This window comes from Oncorhynchus nerka, linkage group LG26, assembly GCF_034236695.1.
Source record: "Oncorhynchus nerka isolate Pitt River linkage group LG26, Oner_Uvic_2.0, whole genome shotgun sequence".
In the NCBI taxonomy this organism is placed as follows: Eukaryota; Metazoa; Chordata; class Actinopteri; order Salmoniformes; family Salmonidae; genus Oncorhynchus; species Oncorhynchus nerka.
Genome location: NC_088421.1, coordinates 2,603,483 through 2,630,564, shown reverse-complemented (window position 1 = coordinate 2,630,564; position 27,082 = coordinate 2,603,483). Strand labels below are relative to the sequence as shown.

The window sequence follows — 27,082 nt, the reverse complement described above, 5'->3', positions numbered from 1 at the left end:
CTAACGAACAGTTCTTGTGCTGATGTTGCTTCCAGAGGCAGTTTGGAACTCGGTAGTGAGTTTTGCAACCGAGGACAGGCGATTTATACGCACTGTGTGCTTCAGCACCTGGAGGTCCCGTTCTGTGAGATTCTGTGGCCTACCACTTTGTGGCTCGGCCAACGTGACTCTTATTTTTAAATTATTTTTATTTCACCTTTATTTAACCATGTACCAACGTGGCTCTTAGACTTTCTACTTCACAATAACAGCACTTATAGTTGCCCCGGGCACTTCTAGCAGGGCAGAACTTATGACAGTGCCACGTTGAAAGTCACTGAGCTCTTTGGGAAGGCCATTGTGTGTTTTTATCAGAAATCATGGGTTATGTGTACTTTGTGTATAAAATATTACTGATCTCAGATTTTCAATTCATACATGATTTTTGTTGTCGTTGCAAAACCTAGTGATCTTAAGATGAATTCACTCACTGTAAGTCAGTCTGGATAAGAGCATCTGATTAAATTACATTTTCAGATGTAAATGTTTTACATACATACAGACCTCATATTTTATTGAATCATTTTGGAAAATATTTTTTGGGACATGGTTATTTGTCTCTCTGAAATGAAACCACCAAGTGATAGATTTAAAACAAATACACGTTGTGTCATTGAACAGGTTACTGTACAATTTTCTTCTCGTCACACACACTAAACTCACACACAGCCCTTTGAACATAACGGTGCAACTTATACACAGGGTAAATGACAAATTAGATACATATCTACACCAATCTATAGATAGATAGACGGGAGAAATGATCACAGATTACAGCAATGGAAAACCAATGGCCTTGCCCTTGTGACAACCAAGACTCAGGGGTTCTAAAGTGTTTGATTTGGAAAGAGGGAGGAGAGAAGGAGGAGAGAGGGAGGAGAGAAGGAGCAGAGAGGGAGGAGAGAAGGAGGAGAGAGGGAGGAGAGAAGGAGGAGAGAGTGAGGAGAGAAGGAGGAGAGAGGGAGGAGAGAAGGAGGAGAGAGGGAGGAGAGAAGGAGGAGAGAAGGAGGAGAGAGGGAGGAGAGAAGGAGGAGAGAAGGAGGAGAGAGGGAGGAGAGAGGGAGGAGAGAGGGAGGAGAGAAGGAGGAGAGAGGGAGGAGAGAACAGGTGTTTCTTGGGTGTGGGTTTGTCTCAGGTTTCAGTGTGAGAGAGGAAGATAGATAAAGGGGAGGAGTGAAGGCAGGGTGGAGTATAAAAGTATGAACACTCAACAGGACAGGCTGTAGTGGCGGGCATTGAAACGATGGAAGTCTACAAAGCACTCTGTTTGGTGACTCTACTAGTTACCCTCTTTTCAAAAGGTAGGAGACGAGATTCCCGTTATTCCACTGCTTTCCTTCTATTGACTGGTGAATGGAGTCAAGGAGTTGGTCAGGTTATAGTATTTTCTTGGTGGTCGGCCTTATTGACTATTTATAGAATACAGCCAATAACGACAGTCAAAGCCAACAGGATGTCATGTGCCGTGTGACACAGGAAAGAGACCTGTTAGACTGTTTTGGGCCTTGAGGGAGGTCCTGTGCCTAATTTTTTAAGGCACAACGTTCACATTTGTAAAAATATTTGTCTAAGATGTGAATGTATGTTGCGCGAGTGAGGTATAACGTGTGTCCTTAAAGACATTTATCAGTCTAAAGTGGCGCCTCATAACTTGATTACACTGCAAAAGGGTCAGTGTGTTTTAGGTTTTGTGGACCAGTTGAACTTGTACATCTAATTTCAACGCCGTAAGGGAAGTGAAGGGGGTTCGAGCCCAAGTTGTCACAGCCGACCGTGACCGGGAGCTCCCAAGGGTGGTGCACGATTGGCCCAGCGTCATCCAGGCCAGGGGAGGGTATAGGCCAGCTGGGCTTTTTCTTTGACCGTGTTTGCCTCCGACACATTGGTTCCCAAAATGGTCTATATTGAAAAAACAAAATGCTTTTTGGTATTAATTGAAGGTTAGTGTTAGGCTTTAAGTTAGCAGTATGATTAAGGTTAGGTTTGAAATGGTAGAAATAGGCAGGGTTTATGACTTTGGCGGCGTAATCTAGTGTTAACCAGACATATTGGAGCGGCTGACTTCTGGGTTAGCGAGCAGTGTGGATATGAAGCATCCCGACGAGAAAATGGGGGACAACATAATACAAACTAGGCAGCCAGACAAATCCCCTTTCAGGACTATTTTGCATGAGAATTTGCATTTGTGAACAGCCTGATAGAAAAATCTAAAGCACTGTCAAGAAGAGACTTCTCTATTCTAAAGACTTATTTGTAAATTGACACATGCACCACATCTGCAGTCTGTATGACTCTGGTTTGTTCTTAGATCTAATACAGCTGTAAAGCCAGTATCAATGCGCCTGTAAAATGATTGACATTAGGTGCCCCTGTTTGTGCAACTGGACCTGACGTGAAAAAGCACCTTAGTTAGGCCTATCAGTCTTTCGTGTGTGTGTGTGTGTGTGTGTGTGCCTTCTGAAGTGTTTAGAGTTGCGCAATACCATTGAATGGCTTTTTAACACTAGTTCAATTAGCATGTAAAGGAAATGTTGTGCCTTCCGCTGACAATGACATATTCCATCTTAATGGAAACTATGCTATGCAATTGCTCGTCTGTCCTTGTCTTAAGGGTGATTGGGTGAACTATCCTTTTTAGACAAGTCTTAGAATGCATTATAAAACATGACCAAGTATTGTTTCATGTGAAATCCCCATACAGTCCTACAGAAATGATGACTGTTGTGACCACATTGCTTCCTTTGAATGATTGTGCATTTTTTCTTGGTGTTTTCTTCCTGATGAGCTGGTTTTACTTTTGCTCTCCTCTAAAGATGCAGTATATATATTTCCTCATCCTCGTTATCTTATTCATAAGGCGTTGGTCCACAAACTATATTTATCTAGTATCAGTTCATTACTATTAGTATGAAATATAAACATATTTGAGTAATTCTGAGAGTAATCTATTCTCCTAGGTTGTTTTAATAGGTAATGTGCTAATTAGTATTAAACACATTCTGGACAATGTTAAGTGGACAGTAGTATTAGGTAACATACACAGTGATGAAAGACGTTTTGACAGATGGCGTTTGTCTTAACAATCCTCAGACTCATAACAAGAAAACAGCTGAGAGAGTTTGTTCACAGGAAAAGTCTGTATGGACACTAAATACACAGAGTACAGACATAGTACAGACATAGTACAGACATAGTACAGACAGAGTACAGACAGAGTACAGACAGAGTACAGACAGAGTACAGACAGAGTACAGACAGAGTACAGGCAGAGTACAGGCAGAGTACAGGCAGAGTACAGACCCAATCAAGACTGTATGTTGCTACTATAAAACCAATGGGGTGAAAAGTTATGAATTACATGTTTGCCAAAACCAAACTGTTCAACTTGTTTCTGCTTCTCCTGTTTTTCAGTGTCTCACTCTCAGTTGAATGGTAAGTCCCCTCCTTTTTCAATCAAATGTCAGTTATTTTCCTAATTGAATGACTTAACCATGCACCTATTCACTGACTAACAAATGAGCTTTAATCTCTTCACTTCCTGTGTGTGCTCTATTTTGTAATCCCTCATCCATCTGTGTCTTTGTTAGTGTGTGGAATCTCTCCTCTCAACACTAGGATCGTGGGGGGTCAGGACGCTCCTTCAGGGAGTTGGCCATGGCAGGCCAGTCTGCAGAGATCTGGCAGCCATTTTTGTGGGGGATCCCTTATTAACAAAGAGTGGGTGCTGACTGCTGCTCACTGCTTTCCCCGGTGAGCACCCATAAAAAACTGTGCTTAATTCAATCAAATCTGTATTGTAGTATTTCTACAAACTGTCATAATAATGACAATAATACATTTAGATTTTCATGTGATCACATAAAACCACTATGTTTTTTGGGACAGTAAACAGACTTTCCTCCCCATGTTTCCAAAATGAGATGTGGGAAGTAAAGGGAAGCAGTTCGTAAATAATGACAATATTCAAATATTGCTGAGGTGGGAGCAACCGGCTTTGCTACTGGTTCTACAATTCTAACTTGAAACTCATTTTCTCAGCTCCAGTATATCAAATTTGGTGGTCTACCTGGGTCGTCAGGACCAGCAGGGAACCAACCCTAATGAAGTGAGCCGTACGGTGACTCAGATCATCTGCCACCCCAACTACATCAGTAGTACCAGTGACAACGACATGTGTCTGCTGAAGCTCTCCTCCTCTGTGACTTTTACCAACTACATCCGGCCAGTCTGCCTAGCTGCACAAGGCAGCTCCTTCTATGCTGGCACTACTAGCTGGGTCACAGGCTGGGGCACCCTCAGCAGTGGAGGATGTGAGTACACAGATATAGCTTGTTTTAAGTAGGACTGATGATGGCTCAGAATTCTGAGAGGTCTTGTGTATGTTGAGGAAGCCATTTTTCTCATGGGTTGAAAGTCTATCCTCAGTGTCCCTGGCCTCACCACAGACTAGAGCTGGGCGATATGGACAAAAATGTATATCGCAATAAATTACGTGAATTGATGCGATAACAATAAATAGAACTATAAGTATAACATTCATGTGCACCAGTTTTTTTGATTAGCCTTTAAACAACTACTACTAGTTTGATTGTTGCAGCTGTTAATGGGACAATTGATAATCACCCATATTAGCAAACTTATTTCAATTCAAACTTCACATTGTCTAGTATAAGCTACTTATCGTAGTGAAGAATATCAGCAATGCCTGTGATAAGTGGTTGGTGTCTACATTTTCAGTTTATCGTCCCAGCTCTACCACAGGTCCTACAGGAGGTGGATGTGCCAGTAGTGGGAAACAGGCAGTGTAACTGTAATTATGGAGCTGGCTCCATCACTGACAACATGATCTGTGCTGGTCTATCAGCAGGAGGAAAGGATTCCTGTCAGGTAAAATCTCTTGGTTGTCCTTTTCCTTTTAGTTTATTAGTGTCAGTCAATAACACATTGGGCCGATTCTCCGAAAACAGGTTATACCTAAATCCTAGACGAAAAATAATTGTCAATAGAGATTCCCCATTGAAAATGATTATTTGTCTAAGACTAGGCTTCATTGAGGAAACTGACCCACCATATTTCATAATCCTGTGAAAATTCAATCCCAGTGACACTGTAAATCTGTCTATGAATAGGGGGACTCAGGAGGTCCGCTTGTGAGCAAACAGGGTACTCGCTGGATCCAGTCTGGCGTTGTGAGTTTTGGCAACGGTTGTGCTATGGCAAATTTCCCTGGTGTGTACGCCAGAGTTTCCCAGTACCAGACCTGGATCAACAGCCAGATTACCAGTGACCAACCAGGCTTCATCACCTTCTCATCCAGTGGGACTGACTCTGACCTCAGTGTCTCCTGCACTGCTCTGCCATCAGTCAGAATCACCACCACCACCCCCCCTACTACTACCACACCCGCACGTGCGTACCTATAGTCTAACTTGTGCATATGGCTAAACATTGATCTCTACCTCTGTAATAAATCTGACTACTGGATTACTCCCTTTTATTTGTCTCTCAAACTTGTATCTGTCTCTCCCTCTGCAGCTGTGGTGTGTGGCAGCGCTAGCGCCTCTTTGAACTCCCGTATTGGTGGGGGAAGCTCGTTGGCGACAGCAGGCTTGTGGCCCTGGATAGCCAGCCTACAGAAGAACGGAGCACACGTGTGCGGGGGCACGTTAGTGGCGGTGGACTCTGTCATGAGCGACGCTAGCTGCTTCTCCAGGTAAATTAACTCGACCTGTATTTCAAAGGGGAGAGCAAGTAGTTACAGTAAATTCCGGATTAAAATGTCAGTCCTGACATGATTCTAAGGAAATCAAGTCATGTAAACTACATTTAGATTTTTGAAGGTGCCATTACATGAACATTTAGTGACGCTTTCCTTTTCAATCCGTACAGTCCTTGTGGGACATGGGAGCAACACTTTACATGTTGGGTTTATATTTTTGTTCAGTATACATAACCCATACATGTCACATTCATAAGCAGTACATATGAATTTAGTTAATACTCATGTTAACAACTACAAGTAAGAAAATATCAACTTGCTACAATCATTAATTGCATTCAAAATGATGACGACATCCATACTAAAGGGTTAGATGCACTAACGAAATCGCGCCACCATTTATCTAACTTTAGTTTGTGATAAAACAAGCAGTCATTGTGTAGAGAATCACCTTCTAAACCACTGAAATATATTTTTCCATAACCAAACATATTGTATATTCAGCTGTTTGAAGCTGGTGTAAAAAAGTAAAAGATGCAAAAACCTCAGAACGGGAAGCATAGAAATAGCATATATACAACAGATCTACCACTTCTTAGACTTGACGGGAATGAAATTTCTATGTGAATTTGGTCAGGGTCGCCCAAAAAGTTAGATATTGTATGACGGGTGTCTACCTAGGGAATAACACATTCTTCATAACGCATACATAACCCCTACATATCACATTTATAGGCCGTACATAAGCATTTCATAAGACGGCAATCAGAATGTAGGATTTAGTGTCCCTCACTAAACACAACTCATTCCATCTCCCCAGCCAGCCCAACGCCTCTCAATGGACCGTGATCCTGGGTCGTCTGAAGCAAAACGGCTCCAACCCTAACGAGGTAACCCTGAACGTCATCAACATCACCATGAGCAACTTGACGGGCAACAACGTGGCCATCCTCCGACTGGCCAGCCAACCCAAGTTATCTAACAACATCCAGCCTATCTGTGTGGACCAGGGAACCAGCACATTCAGCACAGGGACTAAGTGCTGGGTGGCTGGCTGGGGCACTGGCCAGGGTGGGGGTGAGTGGATGGACAACTGTCTTTGTGTGTTTGTTAGAAATGTGCCTGTTCATTAACAAGCTCTATAGATCTGAAAGAATTGGAAAAGCAATGGAATTGCTGTAGGTCCTTTGATACGATAGGTGGGATTTAACATATTGCTTACACCCTATCCAGGCCTCTCGGATGTACACAAATGCCTAGGGTAGGGGCTGGCTAGGGATTGTTTCCGGAAAGATACGACCTTAGGAGTATGGGTGGGTATGTGTGTGTGTGTATTGGTATGATAAGTAATAAACTCTCTTTGTGTCCTCAGCTGAGCAAGTCCTGCAGGAGTTCCAGACCTCTGTGGTGGAATGCGTGAATGTTTCATCTTCGGACAACATTTGCACCGGACCTGTGACACTACTGCAGGTATGGCACAGTTGATCTATACATCTGTCGGTCTTACTATTTTGCTTGCAACATGTTGTTATAAGCACATAACAGTATGACCATATTAACCCATGTTTTTCGCTGCTTCTCTCCCCATAGGGTGATGTGGGTGGTCCTCTGATGTGTAAGCAGGGCAGCTCATGGTTTCAGACTGCTGTGTTGACTGTTGGCAGCAGCGGCAACGGCACTAGCGGCAACGGCACTAGCGGCAACAGCACTAGCGGTAACGCCACTAGCGGCAACGGCTCTAGCGGCAACGGCTCTAGCGGCAACGGCTCTAGCGGCAACGGCACTAGCGGCAACGGCACTAGCGGCAATGGCACTAGCGGCAACGGCACTAGTGGCAACGCAACCAGCACTAACGGCACTAGCAAAGCACGATTGAGCCGGAGTATTCGCGACTCCCCCAACCAAGTCTTCACCAAAACCTCCCACTTTAAGGACTTTCTGACTTCCACATTGGGAAACTTGCTATCACCCACCACAACCACTGCTTCCACGACCCCCTCAGCTGTTGGCAGCAGTGGAGCTTCCCCGGCCCACTCCTCCTTCTCGCTCTTCCTTGTCCTCTTCTCCCTCTCCTCTGTCCTCCTGTTGGGCTGGGATTGATGCTAAGCAACTCCATGGCAACCATTGACAAGCCCTTTTTGTAACTTCCAACCAATCAAAAGTCTATTTTTCTAGCAATTAATCCATTTCTGTCAGTGACTGGCAGTGTGTCAAAGCCAGGATTGCAACATTGAATTCAGGGAGCCTTCATCTCCATTCCTTGAATGATGAATGTTTCCCCTTAGTAAAGAAAAACAATGTCAAATCCAATCAGTGATATATATTTTTACTGTCACTTTTCTTTTGTAGCAGCAACATTTTCTGGACAATATTTGTTGATTCAAACAGCACTGTTATTTGAGTTTGCAATATGCACGATTTTCTGTTCAAAGCTGTATGGGCATGTGTAACAGTGCTACATATTAATATCCAGATGAATATGACTGTAGTAGCACACTTGACTTTCTCCAAAGATCATAGTCTACTCTACAGTATCTGTGAGCCACAATGGCAAGTAGCCAACATGCACTGAACTATTAGATAGTCATACTGCACTTTACTGGACATGTGCCATGGATTATTATACAATGTTATGTTATGATGGTTTTAACAAAACTCTGAACTAAATAGCTCTAATACTTAGTTCTAAATGAATTGAAGACTTGAATCCAAAATGCTGCATGTCGAAGGTATATTTTGTGTTTCATCATGTTTCTAACTAAGCTTTGCATATAATTGTGTGTTTTAACAATTACCTCTACCCTATGGAAGCAGGGTAATACTTTATTCTGTGTACAGAAATTTAAATGATAAATTACACATTTTATGTTCATGTTCTGAAAGTATTTAGCTAAGATTTTTCTTTACTTGAAGAACATGCTCTATACAGGAAGTAGTCCTAAATGTCAGTGATGGATTAATACAATTCCATTTAAAAAAAGAAGGTGTCTGTGAAACAGTCAAATTAGTAAATAAATGTATGGTTGCTTTGTGTGCCTTTGTCTAGTCAACTGTTTGTATAAAAAAAATATAATCAAAATTGATAATGTATCATATTTTCCTATAATACTATTCTCATAATATTATTTCTTGTAGGGTTGCAAAATTCCACAAACTTTCCCAAAATACCTACCCTGGCTGATGTAACTCAGCCAGACTACAAAATGGTTTTCTGATATGTTTACAAATTAATAAAAAGTGATGACCTGGCCTTCACAACCACCTCAACCCAATTGAGATGGTTTGGGATGCGTTGGACCCCAGAGTGAAGGAAAAGCAGCTAACAAGTGCTCAGCTTATGTGGGAACTCCTTCAATACTGTTGGAAAGACATTCTAGGTGATTACCTCATGAAGCTGGTTGAGAGAATGCAAAGCTGTCATTAAGACAAAGGGTTGCTACTTTTAAGAATCTGAAATATATTTTGATTTGTTTAATACTTTTTTTGGTTACTACATGATTCCATGTGTCATTTCATAGTTTTTATGTCTATTATTCTACAATGTAGAAAATAGTAAAAATAAAGAAAAACCCTGGAATGAGTAGGTGTGTCCAAACATTTGACTGGTACTGTAGGTATTCCTCTTGTCCAGATGGGATAGTGCAGGGCGGTGGCGATGGCATCGTCTGTGGATCTATTGGGGCGGTAAGCAAATTGAAGTGTGTCTAGGGTGTCATGTATGGTGGAAATTACACGATTATGTTATAATACTTGTATTGCATCAAATGGTTGTTTTATGCAACACAATGGAGGGTTCTTATAACTCTATTGCGTCTGTGTGAACTGAAAGTGGGCCTCTGGGAGATTTAACACTGACAGAAGATTTACGATGTCTTTGTGGTGATAAAACCCCAAAAGATTTAGTTTAAGAATACAGGTAACTCTGACTTATGTGATAAGTTTGTCTCCCCTCATTTGATAGTAAATAAATGAACCACCACACATGTAAGGTAGAGTGGCATGATCCTTAACTAGCCTCTCAAAGCACTTCATGATGACAGAAGTGAGTGCTACGGGGCGATAGTCATTTAGTTAAGTTACCTTTGCTTTCTTGAGTGCAGAAACAATGGTGTACTTCTTGAAGCAATTGGGGACAGCAGACTTGGATAGGGAGAGATTGAATACTGTATTGTCCTGCTAATAGGCCATCCCAGAAACCTTGTTTGCACAATTCAGTAGAATTCACAGGCTGCAACGCTTGTGAAAAACAGGGTTAATAATAATAATACTTTTCCCCCCTTCCACATGTTAAAGGTTCCAAATGATAACATTTTTTTATTAATCAGTATATTTGAGTTTAACCACATCATTTGGTGTATTATTTGTTCTGCCTTTTCTGGTGGATTAAACTGAAATTGCAACCAATCACAGCCGGTTGTGATACAGCCAACTAAGAAATACATTTGACGATACAATTCTCCCTACCCTCCTTCTTGGCAAGTCTATTGTCCTGATAATAGCCCATAATGGCACTGTACAACGTGACCGGTCGGGAGTAGGCTACAGTGCAACAGTAAGAGCAAAATAATCCTAACATTTCCACACCCTAATTGTAGTCTAACCAATACCCAAACGGAGATTCAGTGAAAATATAATCTTGTTGATTTATCAAGACCAGCCCCCATGCTTGTCTCAGAGCAGCACTGTCTTGACCTCTGAATGCTGTCGCTTCCATTCATTTTGAAAGAGTATTTTCCAGTAAGCAATTAGTTTACCTTTATTAGCCTTCATTACTCTAATATGTCTGTCATTCAGTGATATTCATTCCCATAGTAATTTGTTATGGATCCATAATGAATTAAACATCCGCATTTTGAAAGAGTATTTTTTATCATTATTTTATTAACAAAAGCATAAAGATGCTGATGAAGAAATATAGTACTGTACAGTATATGCTTTATCCTCCATTTTGTGGTTGCATGAGGTCGCCCACACACACTTTAAACGTTTGGATAATAAAGCATTTAAAGCATTTTGAAGATAGAAGCCGCCTGCATTTGTTTATTAGGCTACTGTGCAGTCTGACAAGTAAACATACTGTAGTAAACATGGTAAAGTGCCTAATTCCTTACAGAAGGGAGAGCAGGCCATGTCCAGACTTTCTCTGTGACCTCAAGTGCTCATTAACTCTGTCTTTAATACTTTTTCTGGTTGCATCAGTCATTGACAGAAACTTCCGAGACAGTTTTAATGATGAACAGTCGGAGGTTCACTGGTAAGCTACATTTTCCTCGGGATCCATCCCAGTTGGTATTCTGTGTCCACTCGTGGTATCTCTCTTCGGTTACACATCCTTGGAATAGCAGAACAGCATAATGGTCCGGACGGCCCTTTCTGTGCCTGGTGAGCAGTTAGTCAAGTCTGTTGTCAGAAGAGAAATGAAAATGTCAGGGTGAACAGACAACCTGACGAACCCGCCAGGTATGTTGACTCTGCCTGTCTTAGGTGGAGTTCCAGAGCTCACAAGTGTGCCTGTGATGGATTGTGACTCCATCTTGTTCCTCGCACTCTTCAACGCGTCATTCACCGCCTGACTCTCTGCCAATGCCACCTGACTCTCTGCCAATGACGAGTGACTCTCTGCCAATGACGAGTGACTCTCTGCCAATACCGCCTGGCTCTGGACCAATGCATCAGCTGTCGCCGGTCTGCCTTCAATGACTCGATCTCGGTCTTCAAAGTTTGAATCTGATCCATGTGCACCTTCATCAGATGAGCAGAATGGTACCGCCCTGAGCCCTCATCGATTAAAGTGGCAGAGTGATCAATGATCAGTGGCGGATTTAGATATAGGCGACATGGGCAGTCGCCAAGGGAGACATCTTGCCTGGGGTGGCACGGGGCCCCCGCACAAAATAATTTGGAATGGTGACATTTGCACGATCGGTTTTCTATCACTCATTTGCAGGACATGTCAATGATATCATGTCACCGTGTGGGACTGTGGGTCAATTAACCTTGTCGGGGTGGGCGCCCTGATTATAGTTTGTGAGCTAGGCAGGCTACTGCCTGGGAAGGTCTCCCACTCAGAAGTACGAGATGGGGAGAGGGTAGGTTGACCTCAGGTCTCTCCACTGGAAGCCCGAGGTAGGGGTAGCAGGGGAATCTATCAAATAGCGCACCTCTAACTTTGTACATACATAGCCTCAACCTCTTGTGAACCTAACATAACAATTTTCTCTCCTTCTTTCGCATCAGACCACAAAATCTCATACGTTTTCTCGAGATCATCAAATTCTTTCTTGGGGGTAGACAGTTGAACACCCACATTTCCCCCCTTCACCTGTGGGCGTGTCAGTTTAATGGTTGCTGCTGTGGTGGTGAGTATCTCTGCTGTTGTGGTGGGCGTCTCTCACCACCGGGATTGGCATAGCATTCCCCCGGTTTTGGACAATTTGACTTCCAATGATCTGGGGAAAAGCACCGGAGGCACAGGTTCTCATGTCTACAGTGCATCACAGTGGAGTGATCTGTTGAGCCACAAACCCTGCATTCCCTACGCCTGGAGGGCTGGGTGGGGAAAGATGGTGTCTTGGCCTGTGTCTCTGAAACCATAATGGGTGTTATGCTCTTCTCTAAGGTAATGGTGAATGAGTCTCTCGATACTTGCACTCTGCCCATCTTGTTTGGCGCTTGATGTGAGAGAAGTGTCACTGCACGCACCAGCATTGACCCCGCCTTCACATGGATTTATCTGGGGATGTACTGTTACTTGCTTTGAGGATACAGCGGTAGATTGACACATGGTGGCCTTCCTGCGGTATTCATGTTCATAGATTCTCTCCTGTACTTCACTCGCAGTCCATTTCTCAGCAGACTTGTATTGGAATACTGCTGCCAGTTTGGGGTCAGGGCAGTATGTTACAAACATCCTAACGACATCGGAGTTGGAGCTGTCAATCTTCTTACCTTGTCTCTTAAGGCCCTCGTCAGCGACATCTACGGCCTTGTTCAATCGAACCCAGTACTCCATAACAGCCTCTCCGGGTACAGGTTTAGTATTGTAAAAATCAGCCAAGGGCATGCATGAATAGGCCAATTCGCTGAAATTCTGTTTCAGAATGTCAAATACAATCTCTGGCTTCACTGTAGGATCAACTGTGGTCTCATTGCGTAAATGTATCTTTACCATGTCTCTTGCTTTGCCAGATAATCTACTAATCATCTCATCTGATTGTTCCTCAACAGGACATCCCTTCCTCCTCAAGTATATTCTCATCAACTCCTCCCATTCATGAATGGAGCATTTGTCTGTAACATCTCCTCTATATGTAGGAGGTTCCTTTATGTCTGATTGCATGATGAGCTTAATTTGACTGAGATCTACATATCCTACCGACTCTGAATGATGATCACTTATCTTTTCTGTACTTACTGGTGGCTCATAAGTACTGGACCTGCCACTTTGTAGTTCTTCCCTAATGGAGCTCCCTATTTCCCGGGCTAGCTGAGTGACCAGCTCAGCTAGACCATCTACAGGGGCATTTGGATTAACACTAGATGAAGGGCTTTCATCCAATTTTTTTGTGGAGCAAAACATGGGGGAACCTCCTGCACCTACACACTTTACAGGGGTTTGATCAGAGTATGAGAAAAACCTCCCCCTCTCAGCAGTGAATTTGGGTTCATCACCATTATAAGATGCCATGCCACTAAACCACTAAAGTTACATTAAAATGTCTGTTGATGAACACACTTCTATGTTGGTTAACGATAAACAGTGCTCTCAATACATTGTTGTCAGAAAAAAAAATCAACAGGAAAAAATACTGTAGTTCCGATTTTTGCCACAAGGCGGCAAGAGTACCTCAATGATATAATTAGTCTCTAGAGCAGCAGCGCCGCGGTGATTGAGCTGACGTCGATCAACGATGAATCCGGGTCTAGAAGGCACCAATGTAACCGGTGCTAATACTGCACCGCTATAATCTGCGTTGTGTGTGGTTGATTGAGACTATAGATGTGGACTTTGGAAATCAGGTAGTTTTAATTAAGCAGAACTCACCCTCTGCATCTTGCATCTGCATCCAAAAGGAAATAAAACATTTGTAGAGCACATATGTTCTGAGAATCGTCGCCTCTTTCTACAACAGATGCACAATAGGAGGGACTGGGATCATTCGAGGAGCTAGCCATCGTTCACACATACAATAGCATACAAAATGCAATTGCCATGCTGACTGTATGAAAGTCCACCAAAGTTTTTGCCAGAGAATTGACTGTTAATTTCTCTACCATAAACTGCCTCCAATGTCGTTTTAGAGAATTTGGCAGTAGGTCCAACCGGCCTCACAACCGCAGACCACGTGTAACCACTCCAGCCCAGGACGTCCACATCTGGCTTCTTCACCTGAGAGATCCTCTGAAACCAGCAACACTGACAGCTGATGAAACTGAGGAGTATTTCTGTCTGTAATAAAGCCCTTTTGTGGAGAAAAACTCATTCTGATTGGCTTGGCCTGGCTCCCCTGTGGCTGCGCACTTGCCCTCCCAGTCCCATCCATTGCTGCACCCCTGCTCTCCCTGTCCCACCCATGGCTGCGCCCCTGCCCAGTCCTGTGAAATCTATAGATTGGGGCCTAATGAATTTAATTAAATTGACAGATTTCCTGATATGAAATGTAACTCAGAAAAATCTTTCATTGTTGCTTGCGACGTTTATATTTTGGTTCAGTATAGTTAACGTTAGCAAACTCTGCATTCTATACGGTTATGCCAGTGGCCTGCTGCGATGCCCACTATATAGCGCTTTTCAGATCTATTCATATATTTAGCTACGGCAGATAGCTAGATCGGGGATGAGATGATCATTCAGTATGTAAACTAGCGGGCTTGGCCACCAATTAAATGGCTGGTCTTACCTTAACCTTGATCAGCATTTTGACTGTCGCAAAAAATACCTCATCCACATTTAGTGTGGTACTGTCAAATTGAGCAAACCAGATTGTTCAATCTTTTTGATTCAACTTTATTTCCTGTGTAAATCACTATTCCGGCCGTCCATCGTGTTTTGTGGGACGCTTTGCAGACTACTTTATGAGGAAAATATGTGACTATTACAATTTTTACTTTTAAAACCCATAAAAATTCAAGGATGTTTTCAGACCAGGAAATACCAAAACTGATGATGTTGGTAAGTTTTTAGGTCTATAATTATCGCTCCTTGACCTCGCACAGGTGTTCAGAATTAAGATGATTAGGATCAATTGGTCCATAAATATTTCTAGTTTGTAGGCACTCCTAGATCATTCAGTCATGTCTCTCCTTTGGCAATGTGCAATTGTTTTGGCTGTCGTAGCTGCAAATGAAGGTACGTCTAATAATGAACGCATAATATGATTATGTAGCGCTGATACCATGTTAATTTGAATAGGTTACTTATCTCATGCTGACCGCTTAACAGACTAGCCAAGTTGTGGTGTTGGCTCTTGAGATGTGAATGATGACATTATCAAATGTATATTTTTAGATTTGAATGTGGATTGTGAGAAACACTCCATTAAAGTGACATGGAAGGTCAGTCCAGAGTTGGTTGAACATGCTGCCCGTCTTTTCCTTGGACACTGTGTTCCGTCCACAATTTCTGTTCTTCCCACGGGAGAAGGGATGGCGACATTCCACTACAACCTCAATGGCTGTGCCATCAAGAAACGGGTGATGTCTAACTCTTGACCCAATGCATGCCATTTTGGATCCTGCGACGACTAATGCTTCTCCTTCTATTCCCCAGGTGACTGGCAAAAAACACATCTATTCAACCAGCCTGACTTACAGACCTAACCAAAAGCCCAAACCTGCTGCTCTTAGTCACCATATTAAGTGTGTTTACATAAGGTAACCATCTATGCCAGGGGTACTCAACTCTTACCCTAAGAGGTCTGGCGCCGGCTGTCTTTCAGTTCTACTTTATCATTCATTGCACACACCTGGTGTCCCAGGTCTAAATCAGTCCCTAATTAGAGGGGAATGACTTTTTTTTAAATTCAGTGGCACTGAGTTGAATTTTAGGGCTCTATTGGGTGTAGTGTACTCTAGCTATGGTGTTGGTATCAAATCTTCCTAAGCCTTTGCCACCTTCATTATTGAACTAAACATTCCCCCTTTGTATGTAGACCTGAGGGATGGATTCCCCCATTCCTTATCCCTGCCTATGGTAGTGCTGAGGGTCATGGAGGATTGGTTTTCCACATGGCACTCCTCAATGGTGAGTGACTCATACAACATCAATTATTGTAAGAATGTGGTGAGTCAACTTACCTGGTAAAGAAATTCCTATCAGAGGACACTGCCCAAAGCTAGTTGAAACCTGTGGCTGTACAGTACGTATGAGCATTGCGCCCCTTCCCCTCTCTGTTGCATGTAGAAGACCTTACTGGTCTGGCTAAGAGCAGCCTGTTTCCCCTGGGCTCTTTCATCCCCATCTGGGCAGCAGTGGATCAGAAGGAGCATCAGCCCTTGCTGCTGCTCTTGGAGGAGTGTGTGGCGGCCACAACACCAGAACTGCAGTCTGCGAGCCTGGTGTACCCCATCGTCACCAACAAGGGGTATGTACCAGACCTGGCTATGGCCATGTAGGGTGCATGTTTTGGTTTTTGACTGCCTAGCGCTACACAGCCTACTCAAATGTTGAAAAGTATTGAATACATTTTAAAGTTAGCTTATTTGCTGGATGGAAGTTCTGTTTGTCTGCTCATTGCACAATGCATTTTCAGTTGCCTTGCAGATGGGAAGACTGGGAACTCCAGGTTCCTGCCTAGGTACCACTCGTCTGCTATTCTGCTTTACCTGCAGTCCTTCAAGTTTGCCTTAGGCGAGGAAGTGAGTGGACCATAAGTTCTCGGTATGACTGGGTTGTTTTCATACTGTAGCTCTTGACTGTTCTCTTATTTCACCCCAGGTGTATATTCATTGTAAGCTTGTTGCATGGGACCCTGAGGTTTTTGATATAGAAAAGAAGGCCTGCCACTACATTAAAGAGACTGGAGAGTAAGTATTGGTCACATTCTTTAACATTGGACCATAATGATGTTAGTGCCAATGCAACAGCCAACTTTTATTCATAGATGGGAGTTGCTGGACGACCCGTCTCAAAGTGACCTCTGCAAGTGCTGTGACTCGAGTTGCAAGCCTCGGTTGAAGAGGGGTGTGGATTCAGGTATTTTGAGGCACTTCATTTCAAGCCTGACTAAACTGTAGTTCCATATTCATTTGAGCTGATCACTCTTGAGTTCTGATGGGACTGCAGCTTGAAGTAATTTATATATTTTTTTTTCTCAGAACCCCAGGGCCTGGTTCAAAACTCTGTTCTTGGACCGCTCACAATAGTGGAAAACTCTGGAACCCGGATCCCCAGTGAATTTGTAAAATATCCTACTGTAGAACAAGGTTGGTGATTTTGGCATTGAAGACTATAGTTTACACTTGGCTTTTAATTGTATCAGCTTTGCTGCCAAATTAACTTGAACCTGTAACCTACTCATCTGTCATTGTGTTCTGTATTCAGTTGACTGGTTGGTGTAATGGTCTGGAACACTTTGCTTGTCAGGTGTGTGTGCTGGTTATTTTACTGTAACATCCCCCAACGTCAATGAGATGAATGTTACTAACAATTCTTCAACCTGTTACAGGGATGGCTGTCTTTTCTGTCTCTACAGCCATCTAATTGTAGGTGGCCTGAAGGGTGCATCACTTTCCACTATCCCCAGTATGGATATGAAGTCATTTGACTTGAGCATGTTTCAATAAAATGAGTACTTTACAATGGTATTTGTTTCTAATGGTTGTCAAAATGCTATGATCCTGATGAGATGTACCCTAAATCCAGTAGTGCGGAGCCGGTATCTACACAAAATAGCCAAGAGGTGACCATTTGGTTGTAAGAAGATTCTCTCAATGAGGTGCTCAGTGATTTGCGACTTTGTGTTCTGGACTTTCCAGTGTCCTGATTACTCTTGAACTGTAACACTTTCTTCTCTTGGCAAAATTAGTTTGCTAATGATAGCCACAGCAGGTGTTCATGCAATGGTAAAGCTATTTGAAAGATTGTCATAAGTGAACCTGCTTATTGTTGGCTATACTTTTTCAGCAGTAGCCTGACCCAATATCAAATTGACAAGCCAAGTTTAGGGATTGTAGGTGGCTGATAGCCATACTTAGGTAACAATTCAGGAAAATGGCTGTAGTTTACCTTAGTTTTAAAAAATTAGGAGAGTGCTCATCAGGGGAATTTACCCCAAAGATTATCTTGGTTTCAGTGTCTTTCATACCTCACTGGCAAAAATGTCTACCTTTCTAACAGTTTAACTAGACTATCATTTGCATAAGGCAAGATTTAAAATCCCAGCAGATCAAGAGCAAATTTGTTTTGGCACATTCATTGACATATAACTGATTAAACATTTCATAATACTGGCATTTCCCCTCTGACAGGTCACAAATGAATTCCACCCCAGTTAAATTTCATCATAGCTCATGAGCCCAGTACTTGCACTGTATCTGGTAACGGAACTCATTACAGACCAAGTGTCACAGGTTTCTTTCTCCCTTTTTAAAATGATTTCTTTGCGTTGTCCTCCAGGAACCTCTTGTGGGGTAAAGATGTCGACTGTAGCTGACTTGGCCTTTTCCTTGGCCTGGGGGGTGACTCCAATATGGCTGCTGTTTGTGGACCTGGTACTTTTGAACAGGAACTCATGACTATTGGTTCAATAATGATGGGCTCCCGAGTGGGGCAGAAGTCTAAGGCACTGCATTTCGGTGCTGGAGGCGTAACTACAGACCCTGAATCGACCGGCTGTGATTGGGAGTCCCGTAGGGCGGCGCACGATTGGCCCAGCATTGTTAGGGTTTTTCCGGGGTAGGCGGTCATTTTAAATAAGAGTTTGTTCTTTACTGACTTGCCTAGTTAAATGTGTGCTGACGTTTCCCTTACCAACATTTGGAGGAAGGTCATTGGAGACCTGTGGGGTGTGTCGTGGAAATTTCCTGTATTACCAAATTATGAGAGCAAACCTCACCCAAGTCAGTTATCATAAAGTCCATATTTAATTGAGTTTCACCATAGCCCTGTGATTCAGTGTCTATAAATTAATTCTGAGTGCTTACAAAACAATTCTTAGTATCATTTATAGTGAAGACACACCCCTCTCAACTCACATGACAAATAACAGATCTTAGGAACATTACAAAGGAAGACTTTACTTGAGAGAGGAGTATCCCATAGCCAGACAGCATTAGCTATAAATGATTGTTCAGTTTAGTCTCCTAAACGAAGTTCGTATCCACTTCTTGGTACCACTTAGGACCAAAACAGTACCTCATCCAATGGCATATGACAATTGTCAATTCAAGATACTCCCATCTCAAATACACCCCCACCTGGACAAGATCAGAAAAGACAGTGAGCCTCCTAGGCTTCACACTAAATCAAGATAAGGACAACCTCAGAGGGGACATGTAATAGTTACTGACACATTCCCATAAGAAGACAAGTCTGACCTCTCCCCTCTCTGGGGCACAAGTAACTTTCCCCACATAAGCATACTTATGAAAATTGATAAAACATATTTATTAATGTTACCTAAAGAATTCTGATTCTGACACAACAGGTGGAAGTTGTGTTGGAGGTTGATGTGGCAGGGGTAGAGGTCATGGTGGGTGTGAAGCCTACAGTTTGAGCCAGACTGGTTGCTTGTGGGATATACGGATGGATAATTCTGGGTGCTGCTTCATAAAACTGTTAAAACCAGTCTATGCCTGCCAACTGCCTTTCCTTATTCAATGTGTTTTGGATTCCCATCCTCTCCGCCAGGTCAACTGACCCGTAACCTCATTCCTATTCTGAACCTAGCCTAACCGTAAACCCTATTCATATGCCATTTAGCATATGCTTTTATCCTAACCCCAAACCTTACTCTAATCCTAACCCTGGCTCCTATTCTACTTCCGACCCCTAATCCTGATAACTGGGGGATTATCTGACTATGATAACAGACATATTATGCTAACTAGCTGGCACGCATTTAATTCACCTCAGACTTTCTGCTAGTTAGGTTGCTAGCTAGCTAACGTGGCTAGTCAGTGCCTAAATTACAGCTAGATACAAATGATTAACAATAAAGAGAGATATCTTGCCGCATTGGTGTGGCAGACGGATTCCTGTCCTCAACATACTAACCTAACATATTACCACTTTACTAATAAAATCAAAATGTTTCCCTCTAAACAAATGGATGATTTATCTTAAGGCTTCCTTACATGTATATATCAAAAAACAAAATGTATCTAACTTCATTGGATTATATATACAACTTTTTCTAAATGATAAATAATTAAATACATTTAACTCAAAATTGTTTGATGGCATGACTTCAAAAATGTTGAAATAGAGGACATTTGTTGTTGTTGTGAGAATTTCAGGGGGGAGGGCACGCCTTACCCCAGGGTGCGTCTCGCCCCATAGTACCCTACATCCCAGTTGATTTGATGGTAAATTTACAGCACTTCTAAGCGATGAATAAGAAATGGGAAAGTTCCAATTCCAAACAAGCTTATGTCTCTTTCTGTACCTGTTCAAATACTCTGGAAATGCAGTATTGCTTTCTTCTTTCCATGAGATCACTAGCTATTCCATTACTTTTCCAGTGATTTTTTGTTTAAAAAAATGTACATTTAGAAAGTTGGCATAAAAAATAGTCCCGACAATTGAATTGCCTGCTATGATGCGCTTTCATTTCTTGTCTCGTATATCTCGTTACATCAACAACAAAAATGGCTAAAACCCAGTGTCAAATATAAATTAAGTGGTTGAAGTGTTTTTATTACCCATTTAGGAAAAATGTGAATGAATACATTTGAAACAGGTGGCAGTGCATACAGGCTATCTGTTTCATGTCTCAGGTAGCCCTCGAAAGCCAGCATGGACAGAATGCAATAATTGTCTCATGCCATATTATAATTGCACTCCTCTAGATCTGAAATAATTGAATGGTGAAGCTTGCATCCACCCAGTCAACCATAAAAGCAAGCCAAAGCAATTCAGGCATTCTTGAAAGTCTGGACAATCCTTGTCCTGCAAATAAACATTTTTTTTTTAAGAAGAAAAATTATTTTGCAAGCAGTAGGCATTTATAATTAAATGCAGTGGAACTTTATAGTTAGACCTACTGGATGATGTTCTACCTTCAAAATTATTTGGCAATCATCATTTATTAGAAAAAACACAGTTTCCATCATGCAAGAAAGTTTGACCAAATAAAAATCGCCCCATGTCAAATGGATAAAAAATGTGTCAATCTTCAGAAAATGTCTCCTATATCTGCCATTTCTACACATATTTTTTGCAACATTGCTTTTGTTGAATAAGCCTGGGTCAATGGAAACCTGCCTACTGATCTGATAAGACAGATATGACTGTGTTTAAACAGGCAGCCCAATTCTGGTATTTTCCCACTCATTGGTCTTTTGCTCAATCAGATCAGATTTTGGGCAAAAGATCAGAATTGGGATGTTTGTGTAAACGCAGCCATAGAAACCACATTCAGTTTTATTGGCACAAGATTAAGGGTGTGTTCCTCTGACCAGGCTTTGTTGAGGCATGCCAGATCTTACAACACAATATCAGCTAACCACATATGTTATAGCAATCTGGTTCCTGACACACTCATTGGTTGATGCATGTACTGTCTGAGCAAGGGATCGCAACCTAATGCTGTGTTCAGTAACCAAGTGGTAATTCACCATATATGACTGGGAAAATTCCCCTTGAATGGCCCTCCAACTGGTCATTTCTAGTGGGAAACTTGTCTATCATCCTGAGCTCCCACATGCTGACCTCTGATGTCATCTAATACGAAAATTACCTCAATAATTGCATTTTTTTCAGTTAAATGCAACAACAAAACATTATTTATAAAAAAGCAATCTATTAATATGGTTTTTGAACACTATAGTTTGTTTACAAGCATGATAGCTGTACTTTTAGTTTATTGTTCATGCAGCTTGGCGTTTCTCAACGAGTTCAAAGCACAGGAATGCATCCAACTAGTTACGACTTCACAACTGGTAAATTCAAATCTCCCACTTGGTTACAAACGCAGCATAAGTATCTGATAATTAATTGCAAGCCTGGAATGAGTTCATACTAATGATTTCCAGATCAGTGATTGATTTCCTGTGTAACAGGTGTAAAATGTACTTGATGTATCTCACCAAAAACAACTGACTGAATTGTGTCCAAAGCCTTATCTTCCACCTACACCTTACCAGAACGCAGAAAGGTACCGGTGCAGAACCGGTTACATTGGTGCCGTGGCCCGGATCAACGTGGATCATTGTGAATCGCCATTGATCAACACCAGCTTGGTCACCAGGTGGCCAGTCCTGACTTTGGGAATCTTATCACACAACTAGCCCATCAGATAGGACAGTCTATATCATCTCAAATTAGAAAGGAAGGTGAGAAGAAGGAGGACATGCTCAGAGCTCCAGTGCAGGCCAGACATTCACTGACACACCCTCCCTTAATATATCCGGTATGAACTTGGTCATGCAGTCTGACATGAGAGAGCCTCCATGTTTCAGAGGGGATGGGTCTGACAAGTACTCAGTACATGAATGGGAGGAACTCATGGACGTTTCCCTGAGAAAGAGGGGCTTGCCGGTCATAGAACAGTCACAGGAGACCATGTCCAAGTTTATGGGGAGCGCTAGAGACATCATAAAGATAACACTCAGCAGCAATACATCTCTGAAACCTCACGAGAACCCTAAAGTGATAATAGATATACTGAAACAACATTTCAGTGAGTTGACATATTCATCCATGCCTCTTGACGATTTTTATAACACTTTGCCAGTACTAGGAGAAAATGCCATGGAGTACTGGATCCGGTTGAACAAGGCAGTAGATGTGGCCGACGAGTGTTTGAGGAGGCAGGGTCGGAGCACCGAGGACTCCAGCCGAGAGGTAATGATGATGTTTGCGAAACACTGCCCAGATCCTTCTCTTTCTGCGGTTTTAAAGTGGACAGCAGCTGAAATACAAGAACGTCTAGACGAGTATCAGTCTGAAATGAAAGCCCAAATGTTGACCAGGTCAAAGCACCCTGCTGCTGTGAGACAGGTGATCACACATATCCAGATGCCTGTACTTGAAGATGAAGTGACATCTCGTCCAGTGTCTCCTAACCAGAGTGAGGTAATTGTCACACCCTCTAATCAAACTGAAGGAAACTGCATGCAAACCTTGATAAGCTTACTTGATTGTGTGCAAACGCAGAACACTCAGACAACAGTAAGACCGCAGCACCCACCTAACCAAGGGTACTCTTACAGGAAATATTGCAAGGTGTGTAACAGTTCAAACCACTCTACACTTGCACACTGTAGAAGGGAGGGTCTGTGTTGGTCATTCTTTGAGTCAGGTCACTGGAAGAAAAACTGTCCGAAGTCTGGGCCTAGATACAGTGAGGAGGACACACGAGCAACCAATGGAGCGGAGCCATTAAACTAGCGGGCCCGCATTTGGAGGGGGGACATGTGGGTGAAGAGAAACAAACCCTCGAGTGTGATGAAGATTTAGAACGACGATATGTGAACGCATGTAGTACAGCACCAGAAGGTGTTCGGGTCATAGCGCAGAATATACAAAGAGTAGTGCCATTTGATGAACTGTTTTATGCCCCAGTCACTGTAAATAACCAGTTCCAATTGAAAGGGATGTTTGACACTGGCTCCATGGCCTGTACTTTAAGCGAAGCAGCAGAACAAAGAATGCTGGCGGAAAATATTAGTCTAGAGAAGAAGCCACTATCAGAGCCAGTCATTCTCGTTGGTTTAGGGGGGAAAACAAAATGCATGTATGAAGTTGACCTTAATGTGTATGGAATTAGTTGTTTAGTCCCTGTGCTCATAGTCCCAGGTCAGCATGATGATATCATCCTCGGTACAAACTTGATAAAACACCTTATGCATCAAATGAAGGGTACTGACGAGTACTGGAGACTCATATCAGAATGTGCTTCTGTTACTGTAATTTAATTATGCCAATGTGCTTTCATCAATTTTATGAGAATTTCTAAGATTTCTTGTTTGCATAAAATAGACGCAGACCAGTCTTTCAATAATAGGTAATATAATTTATTCTCGGAGCACGCTCCCACTTACGAGCAGCAGTTTATATACAGATCATGACGTCATTTCATTGCTTTAACAGAATCCCCTCCTCTCGACTGGGACAAAGTGAGGTGAAAAGTTCATTCTAACTTACTAACACACTCCCAGATAACTTTTGACCCCTCAACATCATCGATCACCACTGAACTGACAGTTCTAATTAACAGAAAACTTAGGAATGCACTCACTGTCTTATCTAAAAACCCCAGAGCTAAGTTTCTGTATGGTCAACCATAGGCTAACGACCTTATTTGTTTTCACAGTCCACAACCAATTTGTTTTATTCCTAGTTGGAATGGTGTTCATTAACTTTTATTACTCCTTGTCCGTGTCTCACAATCCCACCTTATGAACTCATATAGTTAATCAGATATAATAAAACAGAGTATAAGTTTACTTAGTTACAGTTCCATTTAAAATGATTTGTTCAGTCATTTTAATCATAATTTCCCAACAATCCACCCTCAAAATGACTTAACAACTCATACCATCATTAAACACTACATGAAAATATCAATGATATGCTAGAAGAAGACAACCAATACATGCATGTACATAATCAACTTCAATGACTGTTCTAACCTACATCAGAATCTTACTTCTACTGATCAGGATTTTCTGTTCATCTTCATGAAAAAACAGTCTAGACATTGAATTTAATTTAAATTTCCTAAACATCAAATATGGTCTCCTCGCGAGTGAAAGGATCCGGATTCTTCTATTATGTCCAAGCCATGTATTTTGTATTCCACTGGTCAGAGCTTAGGATTGGTCCATATATCACCATCTGAAGTGTCATCTTGATAACTTTCATACACGCAATCAACCACATCCGAACAAAACTAACACAGTCACACAGGTGAAGGTAGCCCATAACACAGTAATCATAACATTTTTCCATCTTCCAAACACACTGTCAACCCAATTAGTCAGAGAAGTATCCACCCCTGAGTTTATTTCCAACTCGTGAACTAGGGTGTGTAAACCAGACAAGGCCTTGGTCACTGATCCATCCTAACTGTATATCCCCGGAGTCAAATTACCTCCATACACTCCCACTCTCTTCAGCCAGCAAACATCCAAGACTCTTCTATTCTGCCAAGTCATTCATTACATCTCCAATATAATTGGTGAAGCGCTGTGGATTTTTAATAGATATAATTGATCCAATCCACATTCTCATTGAGAGTGGACCACCAAAAAATACTTGACTCTAATCCTGCCAGGATCTAATTTATAGCTTTGATCTCATCTGCCACCCTTGGAACCACAATGTTATTAATACAAACCCTATCATCAAAAGACCCAGTCGGAGTACTTATTTTCTCCCGTTTAGTCAACATCGTGTCATGGTGTTGAATGAGTGTGAAGGGCATTCTCAAATGTACCAGTACACATACCTCTGTTCAATTAGCCAGTAATACTTGGCCATCATGTCATTCTCCCACACAACCAACAGATGTGAGCCCTGGGCCTCCTTATCTTACTGAAATCCCCAGATCTCAACCAGCCTGCCAAATCACTCATTGGTCGCATCAGAAGTAACATTATCTGTCCTATTGCAATACTGATTTTGCCCCACATATTTCCCAGGAGTACTATACTGAATCAAACAGTAAACCGTCTCCTGTTGCCTCTGTGAAAGGAGGAAGCTCAGATTTCAGAGGAACATGTGGATATAAATAGTGCAAATCCATACAACTTATTATCTGGCTTTCCTGCTTCCATGAATAGCGTTACCATACAGGCTGTTCCCTTAGGTGAATAATTCCTTTTCTGAACTATCCACACCGGCTCTTGGCTTTGGACAACTCCACAGTCAGTATCTGCTTTGTCAGGGACTATGCTTGTATTCTACTGACTATAGAGCAATCAGCTGCTCTAACTTTTTCTACCTGGAATGCACTAGGTTATCAACTGAAACCCTTACTTTCACTACACTCCATCTCCTTCCATGCTGGGTATGTAGATTTATGTAGCCTTCTCACATGATGTGAGCTATAACATGTTTCCATGAACTACACAGAGACTTGCATAGATGTCTTCCATAATAGCTACTCTTAGTCCTGAACTGCCAAGGAGTCAGAGATACCACTTGGTCTACATAGAACTCCACTGAGACATCCCTCCCTATCCTACTCTCACTTCCTGTTTATCCAGATCAAGTGATCTCTTATGCTTGGTTAATACTAATTTCTCCTTGTTTAACTATGTCAATATTACCCTCTGGCCTTCTCGGGTTCATGGTGTAGTAATAAGGTCTCCCAACCATACAGCTTAGGATGGACAGCTCACCTATAAAGTCCCACCCTCTTCCAGAAAACACATCATTAGCAAGAGTCAGACACATTTTCACTTCTATGAACAAGAACAGTAAGGTAAGGTAACAGGTAAGGTATTCTTCATTCGAGAGATGGCCCCCAGAATTCTGTTAATTCCAGTTCTCCTCTCGAACTCTGTTATTGTTCGACAGTGCAGTGTGTCCTACCCTCCCGCAGTGTGATATGAATCCGGGTAGTTCTTTCAGCTAGCTGTCACCAGGAGTCCTTGTAAGGGAAGACCCCCCTGTATTGGACAAAAATGAATGGCAACATATTGGCAGTGGCCAAACTATATACACATTGTCCAATACCACCCAATTCGGCGTTGATTAATGCAAAGCATATTGCAAATGCCATATGGCTATTGCCAGTTGTAACACTTTAAAAATTCAACAGGTGGCGAATCCGCTCCACCGTGGTTTTTCATATTGGATATGTAACCCAAGTCAACGTCCAAAAGCAAAATTTTGAAAAAATGAATTTTTTGTAAAAAACTTATCACCCCTTAAAAAAGTGCTTTCTGGACCGTTTTTCGAAATTCTTTCGATTTTTTTTGTCAATTACACATGTGTAAGAACTGTATGAATATACTTTTGTCCAATTTTATTATCATAAATATTTTTTTTTTTTTTACATGCGCATAAGGAATATGTTTTGTCCATTTTCAATATGATTTCATACGAAGTCAAAAGTCAAAAGTCAAAAATGTCAAATTTTTGGAAAAAACTTCTTGGGGCTACTAGTTCCCGTTTGGGAACCCCCCCCACCCCCCCTGAGCTGTAATGTGGCG

General features: G+C 42.0%; 2 protein-coding genes across 3 annotated transcripts; both read left to right on the top strand.

Annotated features, from left to right (window-relative positions):
• Positions 1–1,266: 1,266 nt before the first annotated feature.
• LOC115109992 (transmembrane protease serine 9-like) lies at positions 1,267–9,339 on the top strand. Its single transcript, XM_029635288.2, has 10 exons — positions 1,267–1,340; positions 3,451–3,471; positions 3,627–3,789; positions 4,078–4,349; positions 4,790–4,926; positions 5,169–5,448; positions 5,575–5,752; positions 6,579–6,835; positions 7,131–7,228; positions 7,349–9,339. The coding sequence occupies exons 1-10, from the start codon at positions 1,283–1,285 to the stop codon at positions 7,856–7,858; spliced, it is 1,974 nt and encodes a 657-aa protein (XP_029491148.2). The 5' UTR covers positions 1,267–1,282; the 3' UTR covers positions 7,859–9,339.
• Positions 9,340–15,043: 5,704 nt separating this feature from the next.
• Positions 15,044–17,560, top strand: LOC135564988 (uncharacterized). 2 transcript variants are annotated; one of them, XM_065011103.1, is made up of 10 exons: positions 15,044–15,107; positions 15,528–15,631; positions 15,910–16,001; positions 16,161–16,341; positions 16,510–16,615; positions 16,695–16,783; positions 16,861–16,952; positions 17,075–17,182; positions 17,301–17,342; positions 17,425–17,560. In XM_065011103.1, exons 1-9 carry the CDS (start codon positions 15,102–15,104, stop codon positions 17,315–17,317), a joined length of 795 nt encoding a protein of 264 aa, XP_064867175.1. In that variant the 5' UTR covers positions 15,044–15,101; the 3' UTR covers positions 17,318–17,342; positions 17,425–17,560. The 2 variants fall into 2 exon arrangements, with proteins under 2 accessions (XP_064867175.1, XP_064867174.1); XM_065011102.1 differs by lacking the exon at positions 15,044–15,107 and adding an exon at positions 15,346–15,451.
• Positions 17,561–27,082: the final 9,522 nt, after the last annotated feature.

What these genes read in the sequence shown, in the direction of transcription:
- LOC115109992 (XM_029635288.2), top strand. Translation starts at nt 1,283, where the DNA reads ATGGAAGTCTACAAAGCACTCTGTTTGGTGACTCTACTAGTTACCCTC. An exon ending in GTCTCACTCTCAGTTGAATG is followed by an intron (nt 3,472 to 3,626) that starts GTAAGTCCCCTC and finishes TGTCTTTGTTAG; the next exon opens with TGTGTGGAATCTCTCCTCTC. An exon ending in TACTACTACCACACCCGCAC is followed by an intron (nt 5,449 to 5,574) that starts GTGCGTACCTAT and finishes CTCCCTCTGCAG; the next exon opens with CTGTGGTGTGTGGCAGCGCT.
- LOC135564988 (XM_065011102.1), top strand. Translation starts at nt 15,404, where the DNA reads ATGGCGACATTCCACTACAACCTCAATGGCTGTGCCATCAAGAAACGG. An exon ending in GCTGTGCCATCAAGAAACGG is followed by an intron (nt 15,452 to 15,527) that starts GTGATGTCTAAC and finishes TCTATTCCCCAG; the next exon opens with GTGACTGGCAAAAAACACAT. An exon ending in GAAGAGGGGTGTGGATTCAG is followed by an intron (nt 16,953 to 17,074) that starts GTATTTTGAGGC and finishes TTTTTTTCTCAG; the next exon opens with AACCCCAGGGCCTGGTTCAA.